The sequence below is a fragment of the Sciurus vulgaris genome, assembly GCF_902686455.1.
Source record: "Sciurus vulgaris genome assembly, chromosome: 8".
NCBI classification, from domain to species: Eukaryota; Metazoa; Chordata; class Mammalia; order Rodentia; family Sciuridae; genus Sciurus; species Sciurus vulgaris.
Window position 1 is genome coordinate 55910047 of NC_136468.1, and position 27175 is coordinate 55937221.

At 36.1% G+C, this 27175-nt stretch overlaps 1 protein-coding gene across 2 annotated transcripts in view; it reads left to right on the forward strand.

Moving 5' to 3' along the window:
• ELAPOR2 (endosome-lysosome associated apoptosis and autophagy regulator family member 2) overlaps window positions 1–27175 on the forward strand; it is a 169043-nt gene that overhangs the window by 64486 nt on the left and 77382 nt on the right. Inside the window, exon 2 of one of the 2 annotated variants that reach the window (XM_079151662.1) lies at window positions 10988–11108. In XM_079151662.1, the coding sequence (XP_079007788.1) occupies window positions 10988–11108 (121 nt within the window). Of the gene's footprint in view, window positions 1–10987; window positions 11109–27175 lie in introns of those variants that run through there. The other variant, XM_079151663.1, reaches the window with a different exon arrangement.

A 27175-nucleotide genomic window follows, 5' to 3' on the forward strand; every position in this document is an offset into this window, starting at 1 on the left:
CAAAACTTATTTACCATTGTTAGTTGTTAAAGAATAAGTTTTATTTTTTTCCCCTTCAATCTATCTCCTCTTATTTATTTTGCAGAATCTCAGTTTTTATATTTTGGTCAGAGTAGAAAGAGAGGCCAACATGGACTTCCTCAATCTTGACTGTCACCAGTGAACAATTCATTGTAATTGGTCAGGTAGCGTGTCCGCATTAGGACCTGGTCAGGGGTTTCAGTTCTGTGATTAATTGCCCAGCCAGAACTGCATGGAGTCTTAGAATAGTTCCCTAAAGTGTAATGAGGGCAGGAGGCATGCCATTACCCAGAGAAATGGAAAGCGATGCCAGGCAGAGAACACCAGATATCTACTGTTTCTAATGAAAAGGAAACCTATTAATAGGTGTTTGTTTTCTATGAAGTGTCATTATGCCAAGAGGTACTATTAGGATTATACTATTCATTTTTTTAAAAAATTCTATTGATTGGTGAGATTCTTATAGGGTCAGTTGCATGCAAAAGAACTTAAATAACTATCTTGTTTTTATTTAGCTCACAAAATTTGCAAGCAAAATCATGATCCGAGATGTTAAAATTTTTAGAGCCACTTATCACCTATGCTATTTCTGTAAGTGCTCTTTATAAGTAAAGCTCAATTTCAAGTAGCAACAAGGACACAAATTAGCTTTCAAATTTAAATGGTATTTTTATAAATCCTTTACATCAGAATTCTGCCAGTGGTTTAGCTGAATTCAAATGCAAAGTTGCCTCCCACAGCACCAAGTTGTGGTTAGCAAAGTGTGTTGTCCATGCTCCTTCAAATCCTTTTCATCTTTTTTCCCTTTCTGTTTGCACTGTTCTTTACCTCTTTTGTATCTGTGCACTGGGACAGAACTTAAGTTCTGGATCTTCTCTTCCACAGAACTTACCTGTCTTATGACTTTGCCTTGAAAGCCTTGCAAGATGATTGACACCAGACTAATTTAGACTGAGCTGCTAATGAATGTTATTCTTTGATATTTTGCATGTCCTACCAGGTATCTTATCCTAAAGTTAGGAGAAATGTGAATATTTTTTATGTCTTAGCAAAGCAATTTCCTAAACCTAGGGGAATTAGTATGTGTTAACATTACATATTATAGTTTAACTGTAGAAAAATTTGAAAATATACACTAATATAAGATAATACCATTATATTCATCACTAAGGTAACTTTAGTTAGTCCTTTAGAATACATACCGATAGTCCTTTTTTCACATATTTATTACACACACGCTTAAAATTCAGATGTATTGCTTTATAACCTTTATTTTACACTTAAAAATGTCATAAAATTTTGTTTTTAAATATTTCTTGCCATTATCATTTTGAAATGGACTGTATAAAAGCCAGTCTCATCATGCATGAATCAATAATTTATTAACCAGCCTTTTTGTTGCATATTGATTGTTTTAAAGGTCTCTCTAATTTAAATAATGCTGTGATGAAAATACTATAGTTTCCTTGGATTATGTGCCTAGAAGTGGAATTGATGTATCATGGGGTATGTATAATACATTTCTAAAACTTCCATGCAATATCTCTTGGTGTTGATTAAATAGTTTACAGTTATTCAGATTTTGCAGGAGCAAAGGTGCCTTTGCAATTTCAGCCCGATTAATTTAAAGAATTTGTTGATTATATTTTATATGGGTAAGCTTACAACCATTTATAACTAGCCATAACAAGGATTTGTTTTTCCCCTTTTGAAAAATTGTGCTTTTATATACCCTCTTACAATTCTTATTTGGATTAGGCAAAACAAACAGCAGAACAACAACACACCCCACAAAAACCGAAACAACACTATAAAAACCACCTAAATCCAACATCCCTTCAAGAGATAGATGAACCCTTCTGCTTGTCAGGAAATTTTATCCATGGAGGGATAGATAACTTTCTTGCTGTTTGTTTCAATAGTTTCATGTAGTAGAGACCAGCATCACCTCCAGACCAGACCTACTTGATCTCTGCTGTAGAAAGCCATACTAATCATCTTCTAGCTGTGTCCTTTCCTATCCTGCAGTCTGTGGGTCAGTAACTGCGTGCCACCTGCATGCCATGGCCCACCCTTCGCCTCCTTCATACCGTACTCTGGAAAATGTGCCTTTGGAGTTACATGCCTAAAAAGCCTGAGAGTGCTGCCGTGCCCCTCATGGGCTTTCCCCAGGCCCATCCTCCTGACCATAGACAGTGCCACTGTGGAAGGGCACTTACAGGGTAGGGACAGACAGGCTTTTGTCACCTCTTATGTGTGAAGAAGCCTCTTACGATGTGGCATGGCTTTAGAAGAAGGAATGCCTCAATTTATACTTTTGTTCTTGGTCCTGTAAAGGTTAGGGATGTGAATGAGATGCTTACTTTAGAACCAACTGTGGAGTGTGATGGGGTGGGTAGGAGCAGAGACTGTGAGGCCACTTAGGCTGCTGGTGGTAGTCATCGAGGTATCAGGAGCTGGTGATTGAATAGGGCAGTGGCCAGGAAGATGACCTTCTTGACTATGTAGAATCATGCTGTGGACCAATTCAAGTGGGGTAATGTTATGAGAATTATGTTGGAAAGCTTATAGGCAAATGTTGTTTATATTACTGGCAAAAATAATGGTGTGAATAAAAGTTACATTCTAATTCTAGGGTAATCAAGTAAAATTGAAATGGTTTGGGAAAGGGAGTCAGTGTGTGGGTAACAGCCCCTGAGAGCACCTCCGGGAGAGCAGGAAGGTGGCTCTGCCCTTCCTTGGGATGGTGGTTCAAGTAGAAACAAGAACAGTATTGGAGTGAGCTAGGCCTGGCCATCAGTGTGGGGAAAGTGTCCCAGAGCTGGATCTCCGTATTTAGCTGTTCACGAACAGCATTTTCAGGAAGACACTTTGCCTTTCTCTTGCTGTATTTGATGTCCTTCAATCTGTAATCTCCCTAGTTCAATATTTTTAGAGCAAGTAACTCTTTTTCTTTTGATATACTGAAGAAGGAAAACTGAGGGGCCTGCCTTCTCAAATAATTTTTAAAAAAAAAATTTTTTTTTAAACTTTATTTGTTCTAATTAGTTCAAATAGGTTTCAACCAATATTTCTGCTTTTATGTGTGTAATAACATACCTCTAATTTCTGAGGTGTTTAATGCCTTCGATTCTGCCTTCTTGTTCTCATTCCTGTGTGGAGCCCTTCGCTTTCAGATTGCCTTATTTTGATAAGTCAATTAGCGCTCACCTAATGCTTCCCATCTTCCAGAAGTATTTGTTGACACCTGCATCTATTGCCATTTCCCCTTCTGTTCTCTTTATTTTTGTAAGCTGATAGCACTTTAATTCTTTTACTCTGTTATTTTTAGAAATTTTTACATTCTTCTACAGGTTTGTAGGCAGCAGAGATAACATATATTTAATTCACCAAGTTAAGATGCAGTTAGTAAGATAAGGATTGCATGTGCTTAAAGACTTTTATATAAAGACATGCATTTTCTTTAGCATCTTCTATGAGAGATTTCTATGAGGTTTATTAATATTATAGAATGTCCTTCTGTAGGTTTCCTGAGAAAATTAAATAAACCTACAATTTCTTTATTTTTTAAAGAAATATGTTTCTTAGTTGTTTATGGGCACAATACCTTTATTTGTTTTTCTATGGTGCTGAGGATCAAACCCAGTGCCTCATACATGCTAGGCAAGAGCTTTCCTGAGCTACAACTCCAGCCCTAATTTCTTTATGAGTGGACTTGTTTTAGGATATTAATTTTTTTGAAAATTCCCCTGGTAGTACCTGATAACTGGATATGGTTGGTTTTCCTTTACCAAGAACAGTGAAAATGTAGGTCATAGACTATAACATATGAGACAAAGCTTTTTCTTTCAAAGATTAAGAGAAGCCTGAGCAGCAGGGTTAGTTGTCTCTCAGGGTCTTAAATTTAGTAATGGCAGAGGAGAGATTGGAATCTAGGCCTGCTGCCAGTCATTACCTAACTCTTTACAAGCTGGGAATGAGGCCATGAAAAGATAATCCTCTAAACTGGGTCTTTCTAAGAAAGGAACCCTATACACTTTCATTCACACTAAAATGTAAGCCCCATGAGAGCAGGCCTTGAATATTTTGTTTCCAGCTGTCTCCACAATCTAAAGAGTGGCACAGACAAGGTGCTCAATAAACATATATTGAATTAAAGCAAGGAGGGGGTCTTGTTTACACAGATAGACATTGAAGTCAGGTTTCAAATATGAACTTCCTCAAAACAATTTCTAAAAAACAATACAGTATTCACAATTGAAGTGAAAAGGATGTGTCATAAATAGATCAGATTTATATTACTTAGTGTAGGTTTCCATGGTAACCTCGTGTTCTTTTTACAAAAGAAAAATCTGAATATAAGTATGGCTGCATGATTTTACTGTGCTCATGTACTTGATGATGTTGGCTAAGGAGCTACTGTAAGTTGTGTGTGTCTCCTTATGTGTGCTCTTGCTTGGGGCCTTTCTACACACTATAATGAAGCCAGCCCACTCTCCGGAAATGGAGCCAGTCTCTCCCTTTTCGCTCTTGCTGTTTCACTCTCAAGGAAGTATGCCAAGTGCTTTGCTGAGCAGGACATTCAAGAGTCTTTCTCCCAGAGGAGTAGCAGTCTCCTCAAATACAAGGTTATGCTGTTCTCACCATTTTGCATTAAAAAAAAAATTGGAAGAGAAGGAACTTCACATTAAGAAAATGAAATGAGGACAATGAATTACATTGGAATTACAATGGCTTCATTTTGTCCCCTCTCTGTGTTCTTCTAGGTATCAGCATTTTCTTTGCTTTGAAGTCAGAGACCTTCTACTACTTCCGCCCCTTTTGATTCTATACTAGAATTTGTGGTCCTCTGCTGTATCTTTATCTTTGACTGTGGTCAGTTCTGCCTTTGGAGGATAGACAACCTCAGAAAGCTGCCTTTTCTCGTTCACCAGCCAGGAGACTCAGTACAGAGGACCAGGCCCCTGTGTTTATTCATTTGTTTGTGAACTCGCTCATTCCTCTGTTCCCCATAAGCTAATCAGTTTCACTGTGTACCGCTAGTCCTGTATCAGTAGGTTGATCTTGCTGCTTACTGTACCTTATCAAATTAGCTATTTATGAAGGAAGTGGTAAGCAGAATAGTTACAGATCTTGTCTATCTTTCAGGGCCTTCTCCTTAATACCTTTTAGGACTATTCTATCTTGTGGGATTTCATTTGATTCTGCAAAAATAATACAATGGAGTCACATTGTGCACGCTCTACCACACATACTCTGCAGAATGTGACTCTAAATGTTTAAAGATGTTTATTTTTCTAGAAAACTTGTCTCCTAAAATGCAAGTCATCTGAGTGCTAAGAAATAGGTGTTTGATTGAATGCTTAAGGAAAAATGGGCTGTATTGAATTTATTGTGCAGTAGCACAACATTGTGCCTCATGTGACATGAGACTGAAGGGATTTTTACTGGCATGTATATATTTATTTATCTTTTGGTTCTGGGAATTTAACCCAGATGTGCTTAACCATTGAGCAACATCCCCAGCCCTATTTAATTTTTTTTTTTTTTTAATTTTGAGACAGGGTCTTGCTAAGTTGTTTAGGGTTTCACTAAGTGGCTGAGGCTGACCTCAAACTTCCTATCCTCCTGCCTCTGCCTCTTTTCTCAGCCTCCCAAGTGGCTGGGATTATGGGTGTGTGCTTTTATAGGTGGGATTACAGCCACCACACTGGCTTTTAGTAATAATTTTCACTAGACAGATTTTTGTTGACACACTGATTTGTGGTGCTGCTGTTCCTCTTGGAGCCTTTATTCTTTATGTTTTCTTATAAAATTCTGTGTGTGTGTGTATCTAGTTCACTCCAACAAAATCATAAGCTTGTTGAATATAGGGACTGTGTGTTATTTTAAATCACTCCCATACTCTTTAGGTCATATTACTTATTTAATAATTTAATGCCACGGAATAAAGAACAATGTATGTACATATTTATACGTAAAAATAACATTGGTATATGCATAAGTCATTTAATATATGTTAATGTCTGCTGGAGTTTTGATCTTTAATGCCTCTGAAAGGTGCATGTGTTAAAAGTTTGGACCCTGGGGTAGGGGTCTTGGGAGTTGGTGGAACCTTTAGGAAGTGGGGCGTGGTAGGAGGCTCCTAGGTCATTGGGGATAGGCCCTTAAAGGAGGTAAGGGGATCCTGACCCCTTCCTCTCATTTGTTTGCTTCCTGGCTAATGAGGTGAGTATTTTTGCTGCTTTTCCTCAGACCTAAAACAATGGCGTCAATCGATCATGCAGTGGAGCCTCTAAAACTGTGAGCCACAATGAACTTTTTATAAGTTCATTATCTTAGGTATTTCAGGGTAGTGATGGAACACTAACTAATACAATGTCTCTATAAAAGTAATACATATGTATTTTGTGTTAGGTTGGGAAAAAGAGGCCCGCAGTTATGGTTCGTCGCTAGCTCCACAGATACAGGTCTCATACAAGGAACCATTTATTTGCGCAGACGAATTCACTACCGCAAGGGGAAAAGGGGGAAAAGCATAGAGGGAAGATGGTGTATGGTTGGTCTCGGACATAGGAATTTCGAGGGCTGAGAGGAACCAATTGCGGAGGAGAATTCTTACAGACTGACTGATGGGCCAATCACATAGTGGGACGTAATGCTGGAGGCAGGAAGCAACGTAAGCCAGAAATTCCTGTAATGTGAGAGGCGGGGAAACGCAGATTGACAGGTCGTTGGGAGGTGGGAAATTCCTATCACGGGAGAGAAAGATGACTTTATATCTTAAATTTTGTCAATATGTAAACACATATATTTTATACTTAAGATCTGTGTGAAACACTCTCCAGCCTACATGTTAAATGGTAAATATTGTCATCAGAATTGAGGAATAAGACCCCAAGGTTTACAGTGAATATCCTGAGACGTTTTTTCATGTAGATGGCTTTGGCGTTTGGGAAGTGCTATTAGCATCCAGTATTTACTTGGATGTATCCTGACATTTTCTGTTTTCAAAATAAGGCAATACAATTTGATTTTTTTGTTATTTAAGAATCTATACCTGTACTTTGATTTGTGAGTGCATGTGAGTATGAGTTTGTGCGTGTGGGGTGCCATGATGTCTACAGAAGGATAATTTTCCTTTAAGTGTTTTGTGGTCAGGCATAATTCCATGCTCTATTTCTTTTTGGGTTATTTCTTGGCTCCCACATATTTACGATGTTAGGCTTATAGGGAACTCCATTGTTCTTTGCTTGGAGCAGAGTCTTCCTGCCCCAGCATTCAGTGATTTGCAGACATGTTTAAATAACATCCATCCTTGGAGTTGGAGTGGGCCAGGCACTTCTTCCTATTTGTAATTTGGAGAGTGTAGTTTGTGAGCTGATGTCTCTTTTTTTTTAGAGTGTGCTCTGACTCACATCAGTGCCTTTGGTGATAAAATGTCAGGTGCCCTGAAGTGTAGGAAAAATTGCCAAGAATTTTCCCTTCGTCAGGCAAAATTGTGAAACACACTGAAATAGGCAGAAAGAATTACTGGGTGTCTTATGTAGTGCACATTTTGGAACCATCAGTTTCTGTAGAGGCCTTCACCTTTCTTTGTCTTTGAATGATTTTACAACCCTGTTAACTGTAGGAAGCTGATAGCAACACCAGTGATTCTCATGCACGGAAGGAAATGCAAATGCATTTTATCCTTCACAACACAATTGATCATTATCCTGTGGATAGTTACCATTTTTATGTTAGTTAAATTCATTTCACTTTCCTGATGGTCTATTGTCCCTTGAATTCTCCTTTGAACTAGTGGTAGCATCTTACTGATTTGACTTGCTAATTAATGACAAACAAAATCTTTGACATGTATTAATTTTATATTGGCCTAAGAAATGATTTTCTCTTTTCTTTTCAGATTATCCTTTAACACCAGAAAATTCCCACTTCTGAAGGATTGGTTTAAGTGTTCCATATTTATTTCAGTCTTGTGTAGTTAGGATTTTGAGTGTTAAGTATAAATCTGAAAATTTTTGTGTTGGAATTCTCTTTATTCAGTACCCTGAATATCATTCAGAATATTTGGGAGGGGGTGTCTCATAATGTCTCTTTAGAGATTTTATTGTGTAACCCTACTTCTTAGATCTTTCTATGGATTGAAAGTTTGCCTTTGGAAGCAGTTTTTAAAAAATTATTATTTGTTACAAACCCAGATGAAATAGCCTATTAAATAATTTAAAATAACCCATTTGGCTTGGACTTCAATCTAAATTCCTCACCCCATGTGCTATTCTCTGCATAAACTAGATTGTTTGCATTTTAGTATTTTAAAATTATAAATAAACATGTTAAATGTTCTTGCTCGCATCCTAAGAGTTTGGTAACAACAGCAGCTATGGCCCTTTGGAGTCATTGGGTACTTTAGACGAGGTAGATAGGATAAAATAATCTTAGGGAAATTAAGTGGTGTATGATATCCAACAACAGCCAGAAAACACAATGCCTTTTTCATCTACGTATTATTGTTCTCATCTTGGATGTGGCAGCCTGGATAACTCAGAGGTAGTGCTGGAGGAGTGCTTTCTGAAGCTTACCTTATTTTATTCAGAAGCCTTGCTGCATTTGAAATTCATGCCAGATTTCACAGCATCATTATTTTGCTAGGAGGATAAGAAATAACCTAAATTTTCCATATAGAGGCCAGGATCTTCTCAGTGGGATATGGAAATACGAGAGAGTCCTAATACAAATAACTGAGAACAGTGAAACAATAAAGCCATTATGCAAATGAATGACTGGTCTAGCTACTCTATCAGAGGAAGGTGGGAAGCTGAATAATACTCCCACCCCAAAAGAAAAAGAAACACGAAAACAAAAGCTATCCGAATTCTAATCCCTAGAACACACAGGTGTTGGCATATATGACAAAAAAGGAAGATGTAAATTGAGAACCTTAAGGAAGATACCCAGGTGGACTTTGAGTGCAATCACAAAAGGCGGGAGAGGGCGTTATGGCCCTAGAGGCAGAGGCTGCAGTCACACAGCCATGGACAGTGAAAGATGGCAGCCCCCAGAAGCCTCAGGAAGGAGATGGATTTTCCCTAAAGGTCCTGAGGGAGTATGGTCTGGCAATACCTTGAGCAGTGATACTGCTTTTGAACTTCTGACCCAAGGAACTGTGAAAGAATAGACTTCTATTGTGGTAATTTGTTACAGACAACCTTAGGAAATTATTACAGTTTGGGGAACCTGGAAGTGAAGTGCTACTGTAACCAATATCTGAAAGTGAGGAAGTGACATTACAAGGGGGTGACGAGCAGAGGCCTGGAGAATTTTGAGAGATGTGTGATAGAAAGCCTGGATTGTCTTGAACAAACTCGATAAAAAGTAGGGATGAAAAGACGCTGCTGGGGAGGCTCAGGGAACAGTGAGGAGTGTGGTAGAAAATGCCTACATTGTCTTAGTATGTAAATTTTCATAAACAGAATATTGTGAAAATGTTCAAGGCAATAAGAGGAAGGCTCAGAAGGCAACAGGGAACACATCTTTGGAAATTGGGGGAAAGGCGATCCTGGTTTTATTGTGACAGAAAGCCTAGTGGGGTTGTGTCCTGTGGTGTGGAAAGCAAAACTTGTAAGAGATGAACTTGGATACTTAATTGAGGAGATTTTCTGGTAAAATACAGAAAGTATGTACTGATTTCTACTTACTGCTTATTGTAAGACATGCGAGGAAAAAGATGGACCAAGGGAACAATAACAAAAAGAAACACCAAACTGTTGTTTCGGAAAATTCTCCGTTTATCCAGATTGAAAAAGACATTAAAACAGGAGATTAATTGCTGAGAAAGGGTGCTGTAGGAAACAGTCAAGGGTGATGGCTTGCCCGTTCCCAATTCCCCACAGTGATGCCTTTAGATACTTCTGTGCTCCTCAGTCCTTAATATACTAAGGGAGGATAAACAAAATGGATGAAGCCAAATAGCAACATTCTGGGTATTTGATTAAATAAATAGGTACAGAGGATAGAGTTGGAATTTCTCTTATTCTGGAAATGCTCCTGTAACATCTTAACCTGGTTCCTCTCAGTTCAAGCATTGCTCATGTGTAATGTGCTGTGACCAGAGGTCACTGTGAGAATTTCAAAGCAACCAAAGACTAGAGACAAGTGGGTCGGTCTTAATTTGGCAATTGTAATAAATGATCTACTTTAATAGTCTGTGACTAATGGCAACCTGCTGTGGTGGGTGTGAATTGAGCCTGGGAGAGCTGCTTAGAAAATCTGTAATTTTTTTCTCTAGTATTTGAATGATTAATTATTATACTTTGTTAAATTTTCAACAGGGCAGGAACTAGGTCAATGGGAATGGTTCTCTTATTTATTTGAAACACTTGGAGTGACTGCCAGCAGTCAATTTCCTAGTGTTATTTTGCTCTTTGTTTTACTCATATCTATCAATTCTTTAGAGCTTAAAAAGCCTGCAAAAGAGATGAGAAGTGTCCTGCAGCCTTTGGGTTTGAGGGTAGATGGTATGAAAGGGTAAAAGTCACAGCCTAAGAATGTTGTCTGTCCTGTCCTTCACCATATCCTCATTGCCTACTCTGTACCTTATATAATACTTTTTTTTTTTTTTTTTTTTTTTTTTTGGTACTGGGGATTGAACCCAGGGGTGCTTAATCTCTTTTTAGTTTTTAATTAGAAACAAGGTCCCAATAAGTTGCTTAGAGCCTCACTAAATTGCTGAGGCTGGCTTTGAACTTGTGATCCTCTTGCCTCGGCCTCCCTAGCCATTGTGTTTACAGGTGTGCACCACTGTGCCCGGCTACATATGGTACATAGCCAGAGGGATGAGAGTCAAACAGAGAGTACAGTTTGGAAAGAGACTTGCAGGCTGATTGTGTTGGGATGATTGATAAAGCACTGTTGTCTCATTAGAATTGGCTCTAACAAAGTCTTGTTTTGTGATTGTTTGCAGAAAGATTACCACTTTGAATATACAGAGTGTGATAGCAGTGGCTCCAGGTGGAGGGTTGCCATTCCGAATTCTGCAGTGGACTGTTCCGGCCTGCCTGACCCAGTGAGAGGCAAAGAATGCAGTATGTTCTGACTTTTTGATCATTCATTTTTTCTGATTAAACGATAACTTCTTCATATTATCCCTGGGTGTCAATTATAATGCACTTAAGAGACCTTGCAGAAATGAATGTGTCACATTGACATCTAGCAGTATATATGGGGTCCTTGTGTCTGAAGTTTGTAATGAGACATGGATGTATTAAAGTATTAGTTATTATTGTTATTTGTAAAAGTCTTTTTATTCTCTTATTTGAAATGGTGGAAGGCAGAATGACAGAATTTATCTGGATTTTTTTTAATTAAAAATTTTTAATTGGATAACATCACTTAAAATTTGTCATTTAAACATTTTTAAGTGTATAGTTCAATAACATTAAATATATTCATATTGTTTTACACTATCACCACCATCTATCCACAAAACTCATCTTGTAATGGATTTTTTTTCTAAAGCCACAGGAATACCTTGATGTAATTTTTATAAGTATAACCTATAAAGAGATCATAGAATAGCTGAATGTCACATTTAATAACTTTCCTTTTGGCAATTAAGAAGGTTTGAAGTGTAATATTATGAATTAACAGAGAAATAAATTGTGGAATTTATTTTCATGCATAAACTCTACCTTTTTAAAAAATTCTTTAATTTGGTGAGTGAGGGTTTTCTATAGTGAAGTAGTCTAGGGGCAGCCTCAGGTTCAAAGTATGATGGATTTAGATTTTTCCTTCAGTCTTCCAGATGGTATTCCTAAAGTTTAGACTGTCTGTTTCTAAATGGAAAACTAATTCTTCCTTGTTCCTCTGTTATTAGCTGGGGGAGCTTAAGCTTAAGTGGGGAGTGCCCTGCACTGTCTGCAATAGTTCTCTGAGGAAAATACAATTATTTCTTGGTGAATGATGTTAAATAAATACAAAGAGAACCTGAGGATCACCCTCAAATGCCCATGATGTTTAGCGAGTGTCCGAAGAGACAGGAGGGTTAGAAGAGAAGAAAGGGAAGAAAGCCTAGCGTCTAGGGAGCCCCCTGTGCAGAGGAGAGATCAGTTCTCAGGGAGGAGGATTGTGGGTAAAAGAGAAACAGAGCCTGAGTAATACCTTGTAGTCAGTTTATTGTAAATTGACTTTGGTTACTTTCCTAGAACATCTGTATGGTATTTATCTGTACTTTTTGCTTTTTCTTGGTTTCCTTGTAAACAACCCAGTTCCAGCAGACTACCTAAACATCATGAGTACTTACTTACTCCATATCTATGTGATTTGGTGGTTCTTTCTACTGCTGACTGTGGAAAGCTGGTCGTCAGTTTGAAATTGGCCATGGTGGAAGATTTTATATCATAGAATTTGGTGAATGCTTCACACCTGGGTATCACATTTTAAATATTTAGCAGTACACCATTGATTAAGTGTATTTGTCAGAGGTTCAAAATTCTGTTAGAGAATTAATACCTGAATAGGAATCATAACCAATTGAACAATGCCTGAGACATTTTTGCTCCTTATTTACTATAATATTCCATAGATTATTTTGAATTTGACCCTCCAGTAAGAACTTTTCTAAAAACTCCAACTAGTAATCATGTTACTTTAAATTATTACTTATATTAAAAATTATACTTATTTTAAAAACAACAATACTTTTGTGATGGTTGGGACATTTTTTATCCTTGTATTTTGTCTGAAATCAGAATTTCCAAATATTCCTGTATGTGTTAGTTTTAATCTGACCTTAGGTGTGTGACTTTTTCCTTGTTATGGTAAAGGAAAATTATTTTAAAGCTTAAAATTAATTGCTCTAATTAACTTAGAAGCACAATTAATTTGTAATGTCAAACATGTCATTTACCATGTTACCAATCATTAGTGTTAGGCTGCGGATGGTAGGGTAGTAATAACTGAATATTTCTTCAATGGCTTAGATTTTCTATTGCTAATAATAACTACCATTTTTCAAATTGTGATTATGTGCCAAATATTGTGCTTGGAGTTGTGTGTCATTATTCCATTGTATCCTTACAGCTGACCTCTGAGGTAGCTACTACAGGTTGACTATCCTTTATGTGAAATACTTGGGATCAGAAGTGTTTTGGATTTCAGATTTTTTTCTGATTTTTAGAATATTTGCATATGCATAATAAAATATCTTGGGGAAGGGAACCAAGTCTAAACACAGAATTAATTTATGTTCCATATAAACCTTATACACATAGCCTGAATGTAATTTTATGCAATATTTTAGAGAATTTGGTACACAAAACAGTTGCATGATATAAAACATTCTGTTTGTGGTGTGATGTTGATCCCCAGAATTTCAGATTTTGGAGCAGTTTGGGTTTTCAGATTAGGGATACCCAGCCTGGAACAGTGTTTCCATTTTTCTGATGAGAAAACCCAGACTCAGGATAGTTACATAACTTTCCTTGGTTCATATTGCCTGGCTGTATCAGATCTTCTCTTCAAGTATAGGCATGTCTGATTCCAGAGCCTGTCTCTTACCCATTGAACTAACCTGCCACTTGAAGATGGCAGCCTAGAGGTGCTTCCAGGTCCTCATATGGGGACATAAAGCTCTCTTGGTAGGCTCAGCATTTGGCTTGTACTGAAAAAGGAAAATTAAAAAGTAGAACATGACAACTTCAAGTAAGTAAAGAATATTTAAGCCAGTGGTTGTGTAGGACATGATTTCCCTAGATCCCAGTGCCCCTAAAATAAACTTAAACCCACAATTTCAAAATGTATGTGCATACTCTTTTCCTCTTTTGTAAAAAAAGGCAGTATTGGAGGCCTTTCCTGGGGGAGGAGGTTATAGGAATATTCATTTAGCAGTTGTAATTTTTTTTCAGAAAATTGATGAGCAAGCTATATTATATATATATATATATATTTTTTAAGTCATGTAAAAATAATGATAGTTTGAGTTCTTCTTTACCTATTTGTATCCCTTTAATTTCTTTCATCTGTCTAATTGCTCTGGTTAAGCTTCAAGGACAACATTAAATAAAAATGATGAAAGAAGATATCCTTGTCTTGTTCCAGTTTTTAGAGGGAATGCTTTCAATTTTTCTCCATTTAGAATTATGTTGGGCTTGGGTTTAGCATATATAGCTTTTATGATGTTGAGGTATGTTCCAACTATCTATCCCTAGTTTTTCTAGTGTTTTGAACATGAAGGGGTGCTGTATTTTGTCAAATGCTTTTTCTGCACCTATTGAGATGATCAATGGGTTTTGTTTGTTTGTCTGATGTAATGAATTACGTTTATTGATTTCCTTATGTTGAACCAACCCTGCATCCCTGGGATGAACCTCACTTAATTATGGTGCACTATCTTTTAAATATATTTTTGTATGCAATTTGCCAGAGTTTATTGAGAATTTTTGCATCTATGTTCATCAAGGATATTGGTCTGAAGTTTTCTTTCCTTGATGTGTCTTTGTCTGGTTTTGGCATCAGGATGATATTAGCCTCACAGAATGTGTTTGGAAAGGTTCCCTCCTTTTCTGTTTCATGGAATACTTTGAGTAGTATTAGTGTTAATTCTTCTTTGAAGGTCTTCTAGAACTTGGCTGAGAATGTGTTTGATCCTGGCTTTTCTTGATTGGTGGGCTTTTGATGGTGTTTTCTATATCAGTACTTGAAATTGTTCTGTCTAAATCATGTATGACCTCCTGATTCAGTTTGGGTAGGTCATATGTCTCTAGAAATTGTTTTGTGTCTTCAATATTTTCTATTTTATTGGAGTATAAATTTTTCAAAATACTTTCTAATTACTTCTGAATTTCAGTCATGTCGGTTGTGATTTCCTTCTTCGTCACGTATTTTAGTAATTTGAGTTTTTTCTCTTTTTCTCTTTGTTAGCATGGCTAGGGGGTTATCAATGTTATTGATACTTTTCAAAGAACCATCTTTTTGTTCTGTCAATTTTTTCAGTTGTTGCTTTTGTTTCAATTTCATTAATTTCAACTCTGATTTTAATTATTTCCCATCTTCCACTGTTTTTGGTGTTGATTTGTTCTTTTTCTAGAGCTTGGAGATATAATGTTAGGTCATTCATTTGATGACTTTTTATTCTTTTAGTAAATGAGCTCAATGCAATAAACTTTCCTCTGAGTACTGCCTTCATAGAGTCCCAGAGATTTTGATAGGTTATATTGGTGTTCTCATTTACCTCTAAGTATTTTTTTAATTTCATCCTTGATTTCTTCAACTATCCATATATCATTCAGTAGTCTATTATTTAGTCTCCATGTGTTAGAGTGGCTTCTATTTTTTATTTTATTGTTGATTTCTAATTTTATTCCATTACGATCTGATAGAATACAGGGTATTATAGCTGAAAGACTTGTCTGAGTGAAGGTAATGAGAAGTCAGATGTCAGTTTTTGTTGGGCTGGAAACCTGTGTCTGAAGCTTACAGAACTCAGGCAGAGGCATGGAAAGCCTTCATTATTTATATTCACTGGTCCCTATTACCTTCCTGTCCCTTCTGCTGTGGAAAACTCACCAGTCTCATACTGCTGCCCCTGAAATGACCTCCAGTCTGTCCTCCTCTCAAGCTTAGCCCTGGGAACGTTACTGCTTCTCCCAAGTCTATGGCTATCACCCACCTTTGGGATCTTGTGGGTAACATGTAATTCCTGAGTCACAACACTTTGTAATAATTGCAGAATAAGAGAATACAACTCTGGTTTTAACCCCATGGCTTCTCTACTCTTGGGTCACTTTCCTCTTTTATCCTGGAAGCACAGGCATTTCTAACATCTTTTCTTGACCTTCTAGGGTTTCCTTTGATGTTCTTAGATCATCAAAAAAGAATGGTCCTCCTGGAGTGGTTTTCTGGGTGAGGTTTTCTTTTAATCTTTCTTTGGAAACACAGCCCTTTGGCCTCAAACTAAATCTTAGAAGTAAAGACCTGGCTCTCCTTGGAGATGACATGTGGTGAGAACTCCTTTATGTGTTTTCAGACAAGTCTGAAACACCGAGAGAAATAAACATGATATATCTCTTTCATATTCTCAAATTTGTAGGGGGGATATATGCCATTTATTGCTTACCCTTTCAAATATTTCTGAGTCTTAGATATCAGTTATAACCCTAACACATCATTTCTAATTGATAATGACAATTTATATAATTCCTCTTGGTGTGTAAGCATCAAATGAGTCATAGTTTTGTGGATGTTGTTTAATCCTGTACTTCAGAATTCATAATATGTAAATCAATAATACATTTAAAATAATCATTATTATCAAATATACATGTGAGTGGATATGGATATATCTGTGCATGTATATGTATATAATATGTAGTATATGTGTTTGAATTACTTTTGTATTTCTAATAAAATCTAGCGAATTAATGTGGTTTTAATGAGATATTATTTTTACATAAGTTCATATTTATATGTTTATAGTCTAATCTTTAGTTGTAAGCTTCTATATTTAGTTTTCTTAAGTGCTATATTCATATTAGTTAAATAAAACTTTAGATATAGATTTTTTTCTCTTTAATTTCCCTCCAATCTATTGTTACAACCCATATTTAATGATCCATAAGACATAAATATAGTAATATCAGAAAAATAGGCTTTAATTAAAAAATTGTTATAAGAGACAAGTAAGATCATTAAGGATAAAAGTGCCAATTAAACAGGAAGATAGAACAATTATAAATATACCCAACATCAGAGCACCTAAATATATAAAGGAAGTACTGATAGATCTTAAGGGAGAAATAGACAGCAATACAATAATAGTAGAAAAATTCAGTATCCCACTTATAATAAATGAAAGATCATCTAGATGGAAAAGTCAATGAAGAAATAGCAGATCTGAACAGTCCTATAGAAAAAATCTAACAGATACATACAGAACATTCTACCCTACTTCAAAGGAATATACTTTCTTCTCAAGCACATGTGGAACATTCTTCAGATAAATCACATGCCAGGCTACAAAACAAATCTCAACAAATTTAAGAAGATTAAAATTCTTTCAAGTATCTTTTCTGACTACAATGGAATGAAACTAGAAATAAGTAACAAAAGGAAGGGAGCCACATGAACCAAGGCCACCTGCAATGGTCTGTAGTGCCAATCAAGCATCTGTCATGACAGACAGAATCTGGCAGATGGATAGACTCTCTCCAGTGATCCAGTGAAACTCTGGAAGGAGCAGAGGTCATGTAGAAACCCGAAGTCTTGACTCCAATAGAAGACAGGCTTAACGTTCTTACAGCAGGGCCTCAAGGGCCTCCTCTTATTCAGGATGTGATTTTCACTGATGAAATGGCTCACTTTGACCACGAGAGAATTCCTGAGAAAGTCATGGATGCTAAAAGAGCAGGGGCCTTTGGCTGCTTTGAGCTCATGCATGATATCACCAGATACTCTGGGGCAAAGGCATTTGTGCATGTTTGAAAGAGGACTGTCACTACGGTTTGATTCTCCAATGTTCTTGGAGAATTGGGTTCATGACCCTTGTGGGTTTGCAGTGAAATTTTACACAGAAGATGGTAAGTTGGATCTTGTTGAAAATAATACTCCCATTTCTTCGTCAGGGATGTCATATTATTTCTATCAATTAACCATAAGTGAAATGGAAATCTTCAAATATACCTGAAGATCTGGACATGGACATGTCTGGGACTTCTGGAACCTACTTCCTGTGTCTGTGATCATGTTTCTTTCTTGTTCATTGATCAGGGATTAATGGACTTCAGTACATGAGTGGATATGGATCACATACTCTCAAGCTGGTTAATGCAAATGAAGAGGCACTTTATTATAAATTCCAGTATGACTGACAGTGGCATCAAAAAACCTTCCTGTTAAAGATGCAGCAAGACTTTCCTAGGAATATGCTGGCTCTGGCCTCCAGGATCTTTCTAATGCCACTACTGTACAGTTCCTCCTCCTGAACTTTTTCCATCTTGGTCATTTGTTTGATCAGGCAGAAACTTTTCCATTTGATCCATTTGATGTCACTAAGGTTTGGCTTCACAATCCTTTTATCCCAGTTAGTAAATTGGTCTTAAACTAGAATCCAGTTAATTACTGAGGTTGAACAGATGGACTTTGTATAAGCAACATACTGCCCAGTCCTTACAAAATGCTGCAGGGACACCTTTTCCTATCTTGCCATTCACCTGTACCACCTGGAATCCATATATCTTTGGATACCCATGAACTATCCCTTCTGTGCTCGAGTGGCCACCTATGATTGTGATGGGCCCCTATGCATGCACAACCATCAGGGTGCTGCTCCAGATTACTCCCTGAATAGCTTAATGTTCCAGAACAACAGGGTTCTGCAGATGTTCTGTACTTTGGCAGTGCTAATGACAGTGTCACTCAGGTATGAACATTCTATATGGACACGTAGAATGAAACGTAGAGGAAATGCCCGAGTGAGAACACCGCTGGCCATCTGAAGACACTGAACTCCTCATCTATAAGAAAGTGGTCAAGAACTTTGCTGATGTCTATGATGTCTGTGGAGCTGTGTCCAGGGCTGTTTTGGACAAATACAGCAGTGAGAAGTATAGCCAAGTGAGAACATGTAGTCTGAGTCTCACTTGGATCTAAGAGAGGAAGCTGATCTGTGAAGCTAGGGAGCCAAGTGCTTTGCCAAGGAGCTCTCTGCCTTTGAAACAAAGCATAATGTGGATGTATGTGACACAATCATGACTGGATAGCAGATTCCTATCCAAATGTACAAATGCAAGCTAATATCTTCAAATGGTAATCCAGGTTTCTATAGCAAATAATGCAACAGTGACTTTTAATGTTATTTCTCTAGGAGAAAATGAAGGTCAGGGCTTAACAGTCATTTCAAAGAAACATATATTTGCTTTTGATGGTTGAATTATTCATTAAAATAACTAGAAGGGAAGTTTCTAGCCAGAAATATGATTTTATTTGACAAGAAAATAATCTTGGTGAAATTAGCATCTTAACATATTACTTCATAACTTCTTATATAAAAATATGGCTGTCCTTATAAAATAAGAAAAAGCAATGATGATCCATTCAGAAATTTTTATTTTTCTAAGGTCCTTGTAGGAAAAATATGTTTGATACACCAGCGTCTGCTGAAGTTAACTGAAGCACCATTGTGGCTTAATGCTGATTGCTATCTGTAATTGATCAGGTTCACATTTTTTAACTTGGAATTATATTTATGCTAATACAGTATTGATTTTGCAACAGACTGATTTGTAATTGCTTACATTTTTACAATTAGTCTGTACATAGAAGGAAAATTGGAAAATTCAGAAATACATGGTAATTAAACTACATACTCCTAAAAAACTACTGGGGTCAAATAAGAAATCCAATGGAAATTAGAGAATGTATGAAAACAAACAAAAACAGAAATACAATATTTTAAAAAGTTATGTGATGCAGCAAAAGCAGTTCTAGAGAATTTTATGGCAGCCAATGCCTACATTAAAAAAGAAGAAAGAGCTCCAACAGCCTAATATTATACATCAAGGAACTAGAAAAAGGAAAGCAAACTATGAAACCCAAAGCTGGCAGAAGGAAGGAAATAACAGAAAATGGAATTAAGTGGCACATTAAAAGAATGATACACAATGACCAAGTAGGATTTATCCTTAGAATTCAAGGATGGTAACACATGCAACTCAATCAATGTGATGCATGACATTAACTTAACAAAGAATAAAAAAATCGTGTTTATCACAATAGATACAGTATTGATTTTTTAAAAAAAATTAACACTTGTTGTGATACAAACTTTAGATAATTGGTTATAGAAAGAACTTAACCTCAACATGATGAAGGCTATATATAACAGGTCCCCAGCTAACATTATACTTGGTTGTAAAAAAACAAAACTTTTTTTTAAAGATCTGGAATAAGGCAAGAATACTTAGTTTTGACACATTTATTCAACATCATAATAGAAGTCCTAGCTAGAACAATTGGGCAAGAAGAAAAAATATAAGACATCTAAAATGGAAAGGAAGAAGTAAAGACATCTATTTGAAGATGACATGACCTTATATGTAGAAAACTTTAAAGATTCCATATTCAGAAAGTTGTTAGAACTAGTAAATGAACTAAGCAATCTTGTAGGATACAAAATCAACATACAAAAATTAGTTTTATTTCTATACACTAATAATGAATTATCCAAAGAGGAAATTGAGAAAACAATCCAATTTCCAAAAATGCCAAAAGTAATAAGGTAGGAATAAACCTTATGAAGGAGATAACAGACTTGTACACTGAAAGCTAAAAATACCAATGAAAAAAATTAAGGCAGACACATGAATATGGAAAGAGTCCATGCTCATGGAATGGAGTAATTGTTATTGTTAAAATGTCCATATAACCCAAAAGATTTATTCCATGGAATTCCTATCAAAATCTGAGCATAATGTTTTTAAAACAGAAATAGAATAATACTGTAAGGTTCATATGGAACCCAGGATATCCTGAGTAGCCAAAACAATTTTGAGCAAACCCCCACAAAACAAAAAAACAAAACAAAACTAGAGATTCCACATTTTCTAATAGTAAAATATATTATGTAGCTACACTAATAAAAACAGCATGTATTGGCATATAAATAGATGGAACAGATTACAGAGCCCAGAAATAAACCCATGCATATATAGTAACTAGTCTTCCAGAGTGTAAGAGATGCACAATGGGGAGAGGATAGTCTCTTCCAGGAATGATTCCAAGAAAATCAGGTATCTGCCTACAAAAGGATGAAATTAGACCCTTATCCTCTACCATCAACAAAAGTCAACCCAAGATGTATTACAGATTTAAATGTAAGATTGGAAACTATAAAACTACTAGAAGAACACAGGGGGAAAATAAACAACATTAATCTGGGCAATGATTTTTTTGGAGTTGACCCAAAAACTCAGGCAAGAAAACCAAAATTGACCATTGGAATTCATCAAAGTTAAGTGTTTCTGCACAGAAAAAGAAATAATGAAAGTAAAAGGCAGCCCATGGAATAGGAGAAAATATTTGTGAACTAGATATCTGATAAAGGCTTAATGTCCAAAATATATGGAACTCTCTAAGTTAATAGCAAAAAGACAAATAACACCATTTAAAAATGGTCAAAAGAACTAAATAGATGTTTCTTCAAAGAAGACATATGCCAGGTATGGTGACACATGCCTGTAATCCCTGTGACTTGGGAGGCTGAGGCAAGAGGATCACAAGTTCAAGGCCATCTTGGGCAACTTAATGAGGCCCTTAGCAACTTAAGGAGACCATGTCTCAAAAAATAAAAAAGGCTGGGGATATAACTCAGTGGTGAAGTGCCTCTGGTTTAAAATAAAAAAGACATACAAATGGCTATCGGATATGTGAAAAGGTACGTAACACATATTAGTCATCAAGGAAATTTAAATCAAGACTGTAATGAAATATCACCTTCCCCTTATTAGAATGGATATGATATAAAAAAAAGTAACAAATATTCACCAGGATATGGAGAAAAATGAACCCTTATATGCAAAAGGGAATGTAAATGGGTGCAACCATTACAGAAAACAGAATTCAGGTTCCTGAAAAAATTAAAAGTACCAAAAGATCTAGAAGTCCCACTGCTGGTTATATTCAATGGGATTAAAATCAGGATATAGAAGGGGTATCTGCATTCACATATTCATTGCAGTATTATGATAACCATGATATGGAAACAACCTAAATGTCCATTGAGAAATGAAAGGATAAAGAAAATGTGGTGTACACATACAGTGGAATACTATTTAACCTTTAGGAAGAAATCTTGCTATTTGTGACAACATGGATAAACATGGAAGGCATTATGATAAATAAGCCAGATATAGAAAGACGAACATTGTATAATGCCACCTATGTGATGAGTCTGAATAGTCAAACTTAAGGAAGCATGGAGTCAAATGATGATTTTCAGGGGCTGGGGAAAGGGGAAGATAGGTAGGTGATAGTCAAAGGCTACAGTGCTTTAATTATACAAGATGAGTGAGTCCTAGAGATCTGCTGTACAGCATTGTTCTTAGGTAACAATTCTAAGAATTTGTTAAGGTAGATTTTACATTTAACTGTTCTTTCATACAAAAAGAAGAATAAATACAGAGCGAGAGAAAGACTTTGGAAGAGATTAGTAGATTATGGCATAGATTGTGGTGATGCTTCCATAGGTGTATAACTCATCAAATTGTATATATTGAATATATGCATCAAGTTCTGTGTCAGTCATATCTCAGTGAAATGGGTTTCGTTTGTTTGTTTTTGTTTTTAAGGAGTAAGCAGAGTAATGGTGGCAGTTTGAGTCAATAGCTTGTCATTTGAGTTTGGAAGTAAATGGAAGAGAAATCTTCCCATGATAAGAGAGTTGATTTTGGTTTACCGGTGAGATTTTTAAAAATACATTACTTAGAGTTATAGCTCTTTCAAGTGTAGATGTTTTCCCCCATGATTCAATACATAATTTGTTGTATTGGCACATTGGCACTGAATGGCAGATGCATGTCATTCTCCTAATCTGCTCCCTGGGATACTAATCCCAAATAATGCTTCATGTAAACCAGAAATGTGTGTCAGGATTTTCTTTGGTAAAGTACTGAATCATGTGGGAAATCTTGAATACTGTGTTCCCCTAATAGAGTGCACATTTTCATAGGAAGTCTTTAAGAACTTAATAAACATTTATAGAATATTCCTATGTGTTTTAAGTGCATACTACTTTATTCATTTCCCAATGTATTTGATCGGAGGACAGATGACTTTTTTTCGTTTTTTTTTTTTTTTTGGGGGGGGGTTCAGTGGATAGAACTCAGGATCTTGCATACGTTACGTAAGCCTACCACTGATCTACAGCTCCAGCCCAATTATAGACTCCTTTTTCTAATGTGTATTAGGATCCCTCACACTAATTTCTGAAGAATATTATTTTTTGAAAACACTGATTTAAAAATATATGCTTTCAAAATAGACAAATTGACCAAAGGAACTGAATTTAAAAATCCAGAAATGGATGCATGCATTTGTGGTCAATCGATTTTTGACAAAGGAGCCAAAAATGCACAATGGGAAAAGAACAACCTAGTCATTTAAGGGTGCTGGAAAAACTAGATATCCACATGCACAAGGATGAAATTGGACCCTTATCTCATACCATACACAAAAATCAACTCAAAATAGACTAAAAACTTATTAAACTTATGACCTTAAACTAAAAGTACTAGAAGAACATAGGGGGAAACCATATAATATTGGTCTGGCACTGGTTTTTCACATTCAACCTCAGAATCTCAGTTAACAAAACCAAAAAAAGTTAAATGGAATTATAACAAATGAAAAAACTGCACAGTACAGGAAACAACAGAGTGAAGAGGCATCTTGCAGAGTGGAAGAAAATATTTTTAGGCTGATAAGGGATTAATATTCAAATACATAAGGAACCCAAACAACTCAATAGCAGGAACACAAATACCACAAATAAAAGTATTGACAAAAGACCTGAATAGACATTTCTCCAAAGAAGATCAACAGGTATATGAAAAATGTTGACCATTAGCTATCATTAGGGAAATTTAAATTAAAATCACAGTGAGATATCACTTCACGTGTTTGAAAGGCTATTATCAGAAAGATGAAAGATAACAAGTATTGACGAAGATGTGGAGAAAAGAGAACACTTGTATACTGATGGTGGGAATGTAAATTAATATAGCCATTATGGAAAATAGTATGGAGGTTCCTCAATAAACTGAACATAGAAGTACCATGTAATCCAGCAATCCACATCTGGGTATCTACCCAAAGGATTAGAAATAGTATGTTGAAGAGATAACTGGTCTACTATCTTTATTGTATCATTATTCATATTTATTGTATCAATAATTTATTGTATCATTAGTCAAATTATGGAAGAAATTTAAGTGTCTATCAACTATCAAACATAAAAATGTGGCATATATGCACAATTAAATATATTCAGCCTTGAAAAAGAGAATTACATCATTTGCAACAACATGGATGAACCTGGAAATCATTGGATTAGGTGAAACAAGTCAGGCACAGAAAGACAAATATAACATGTGATCATTTATTTGTGGAATCTAAAACTGAACTTGTAGAAAATCAGGTAGTAGAATGGTGGTTATCAGAAGCTGGGAGATGTTGGTCAAAGGACACAATATTTCAGTTAGTCAGGATGAGTAAATGATAAATATTTAGAATGGTATGTTGATAAGCTTGATTCAGTCATCCATGTTGTACACATGTATCTTAGCCTCACTTTGTATACCCCACTTAATATGCAATTATAATTTGTCATTATCCAATAAAAATTTTAAAGATAAAAGAAACATACCTGCCTGACTAATCTAGTAATTTTTTGTATTGTTACTTATACTATAATTTAATTAATTTCATGTAGTTTCTTTGAGTTCTAGAGGCAGCATTTTTGCACTTTTGTTCAGTTGACAACTACCCACAGTTTGTAGTCAGATATGGTATGCACCTGGGCTTAAAGTACAGTTCTGCAGCTGAATCGTTTGTACCTGAGGAAAATATTCCAGTCATTTATTGAGCTTTATTTCATTCACTGAATGCACATTTATTGAATATTTTCTGTTTTTGACAAGACAGATCCAAAAATAAATGAAAAAAGTCCTGACTTTCAGGACCTTTCATTTCAATAAGGGAACAATAAATTAATTGCAGTGTAGGGGTGAAATGCCTGATGGATTTATGTTATCAAGGGTGATCTCACCAAGGAGGGAGGGATGCTCAGAGAGTCAAGACGACCTCACAGTAATGCAGATATAAGTTTGAAATTCAAACTCATCAGTTACCAACTGAATAACCTTGGAAAGCTGCCCTAATGGGTTCATGTGCAATATTGTGTCTGGATTTAGGGTTGAGTCATACTTTTTGGACAATATGTGTTAATTCTGTGAGTATCTTTGTGGTGAACACTGAAACAAGTTCTGTAATTTGATGATGCAAGTAAATATTTTTATTACCTCCTTAAAACAAAGCAAAACCGACGAGGAACTGAAATATAGCCTAGAGCCACATATTTTGGTGATAGGTGAGATATGAAAACAGGTGGAAGAGTGTCTTGGGTGCATCTTGACCCCAGGGCACTGCCTCTTTGGAATACAGTGCATGTTGAACAAGGCTTCGTGCCCTTCTGAAGGTGTCTGTGCTCTCTTAACTTTATCCTCTTGTCAGAAATGTGACACACACTGATATCCTGATAGGTAAATGGGCTTTTTAACAGATGGCATTGAAAGGCTTAGATATATTTATGGGATCATTGAAATTGATTATTTCTGTAGATTTTATTCTTATTGATACATTTTTCAGAAAGAGAATAACATTTAAGAAGTTGCTTAGTTTGGGAAGTCCATGCCTGGTATGTCATTGCTGCTTGATTCACAGTGTGCTTTCATTATTTTACAAGCCTTCTCAATAGGGAATGTCAGTGTGTGAGTTGCAGGTGGGAAAAGTGTTGAAGTTAAATCTGCTTAGCAACAGTGGTGGGTGAAAAGCTGGCACGAATGGGCTTATTATGACATGAGATAAAAACTGTTGGGAAAAGCTCAAAAGCAGGATTTATATTGATTGTGATGCTTCATGGGAGCTGTGATTGAGGAAGTTTCTCTGAAAAAAGTGTTTTATAAAAGATTAGAGAACTGAGTTCTTGTGTTTTTTTTTTTTTTTTTTTTTTGAGAACTGAGTTCTTAAAACTGCAATCGAGGTCAGAGAGACTATCAGGATAGCTGAGGATGACTGGCACTTTCTGAGGAAGAGGAAATGTTCAGCATGATAAGAACCACAGTGTTTGGGCAGAATTGAAGTTGAGAGAACTGACCTTACAGGTATATCGTTCTGCTGGCCTTCGTGACCTCATCAAGTGTTCTGAATAGTTTTCTTCCCTTGATTTTCACTGTTTTCTTTTTTCTACAAACGTTGTGTTATCTTGTGCTCAATGAACCAGGGTTTGTCTCCTTTTGTATCAAGCATTGACATCAAGAATCCACAATGCTACTGGCCAAAAGAATCATATTTATCCATTGGTCATATTTCTGATGTTTTAAAATAGTTTTCCTATGGGAGGGAACTCTTCTGTGAGGATTGAGGTCAATTACTTTAAGGTACATAAGGAAGGTGGCATCTTCCTTCAGGTTTGGGCAAGACAAAACCATATATAATGGAAATTACCCAGAATTTCTCCCAAAGACTATGAAATTAGCCCATGGAATTGTCGGGTATGGGCTATAGGTATACTGTGGAGCATGGAGACTGTGTTAGTCAGCTTCGTATTATTGTGACAAAATACTTGAGAAAATAAACTTAATAAGGAAAAAAAAAGAAGCTGCAATAAAAATGCATTTGTATTTCTTCATTTTCTTTTAAAGATGAAAACTACTACTTTAGCATAGATTATAAAAAGAAGAAAAGTTTTTGTAGAGGCTCTGCTAGTTCAATGGAGATGTCATGTTAACATGGATCACTTTTCCTGCCAGGGGTGAATTTTTTGAAGCTTGTATGACTTTTCAGTCCTCTATATGAAGTGCAATGATAATCACACAGTTGTACCTGAGAGGACTCTGAGGACCCATTGATGTGAGGCCCAGTTTTCGGAGATGTAGAGGCACTATTTTTGCTAAAATATTCTTTGCAGAGAATGGTGAATTAGAAAATGTTAGCCAGAATTTGTTCTTGTTGATGTGCTGTTTTGTGTACCTCCTTTCTCTTATTTTTATTTTGTAAAACGAGGTGATAATTATTTTTTCTTAAAGAACTGTATAACTAAGAACTTAAAAATTATATCCTTGTGGCTTACAACTTCATGCCCAGTTCTTAATGCAAAATCACAGAACATTATTGGTAGGATTCAGCTTTAACAATCAAGTTCTGTTAATCTAATTGTGCTACTGCTGAGTTTGCACAGTACTTCGTGCATGTCACTTCCTGTGACTCAGTGGCACTGTGGAATAGAACTGATGTCTTTTGACCTCTGGGGCAGAGTTCTTTTCCACTGTTGTTCTTTTTCATTTGAATTTCTCAGCTTAGCAATTGTACAATCTTTGGACTG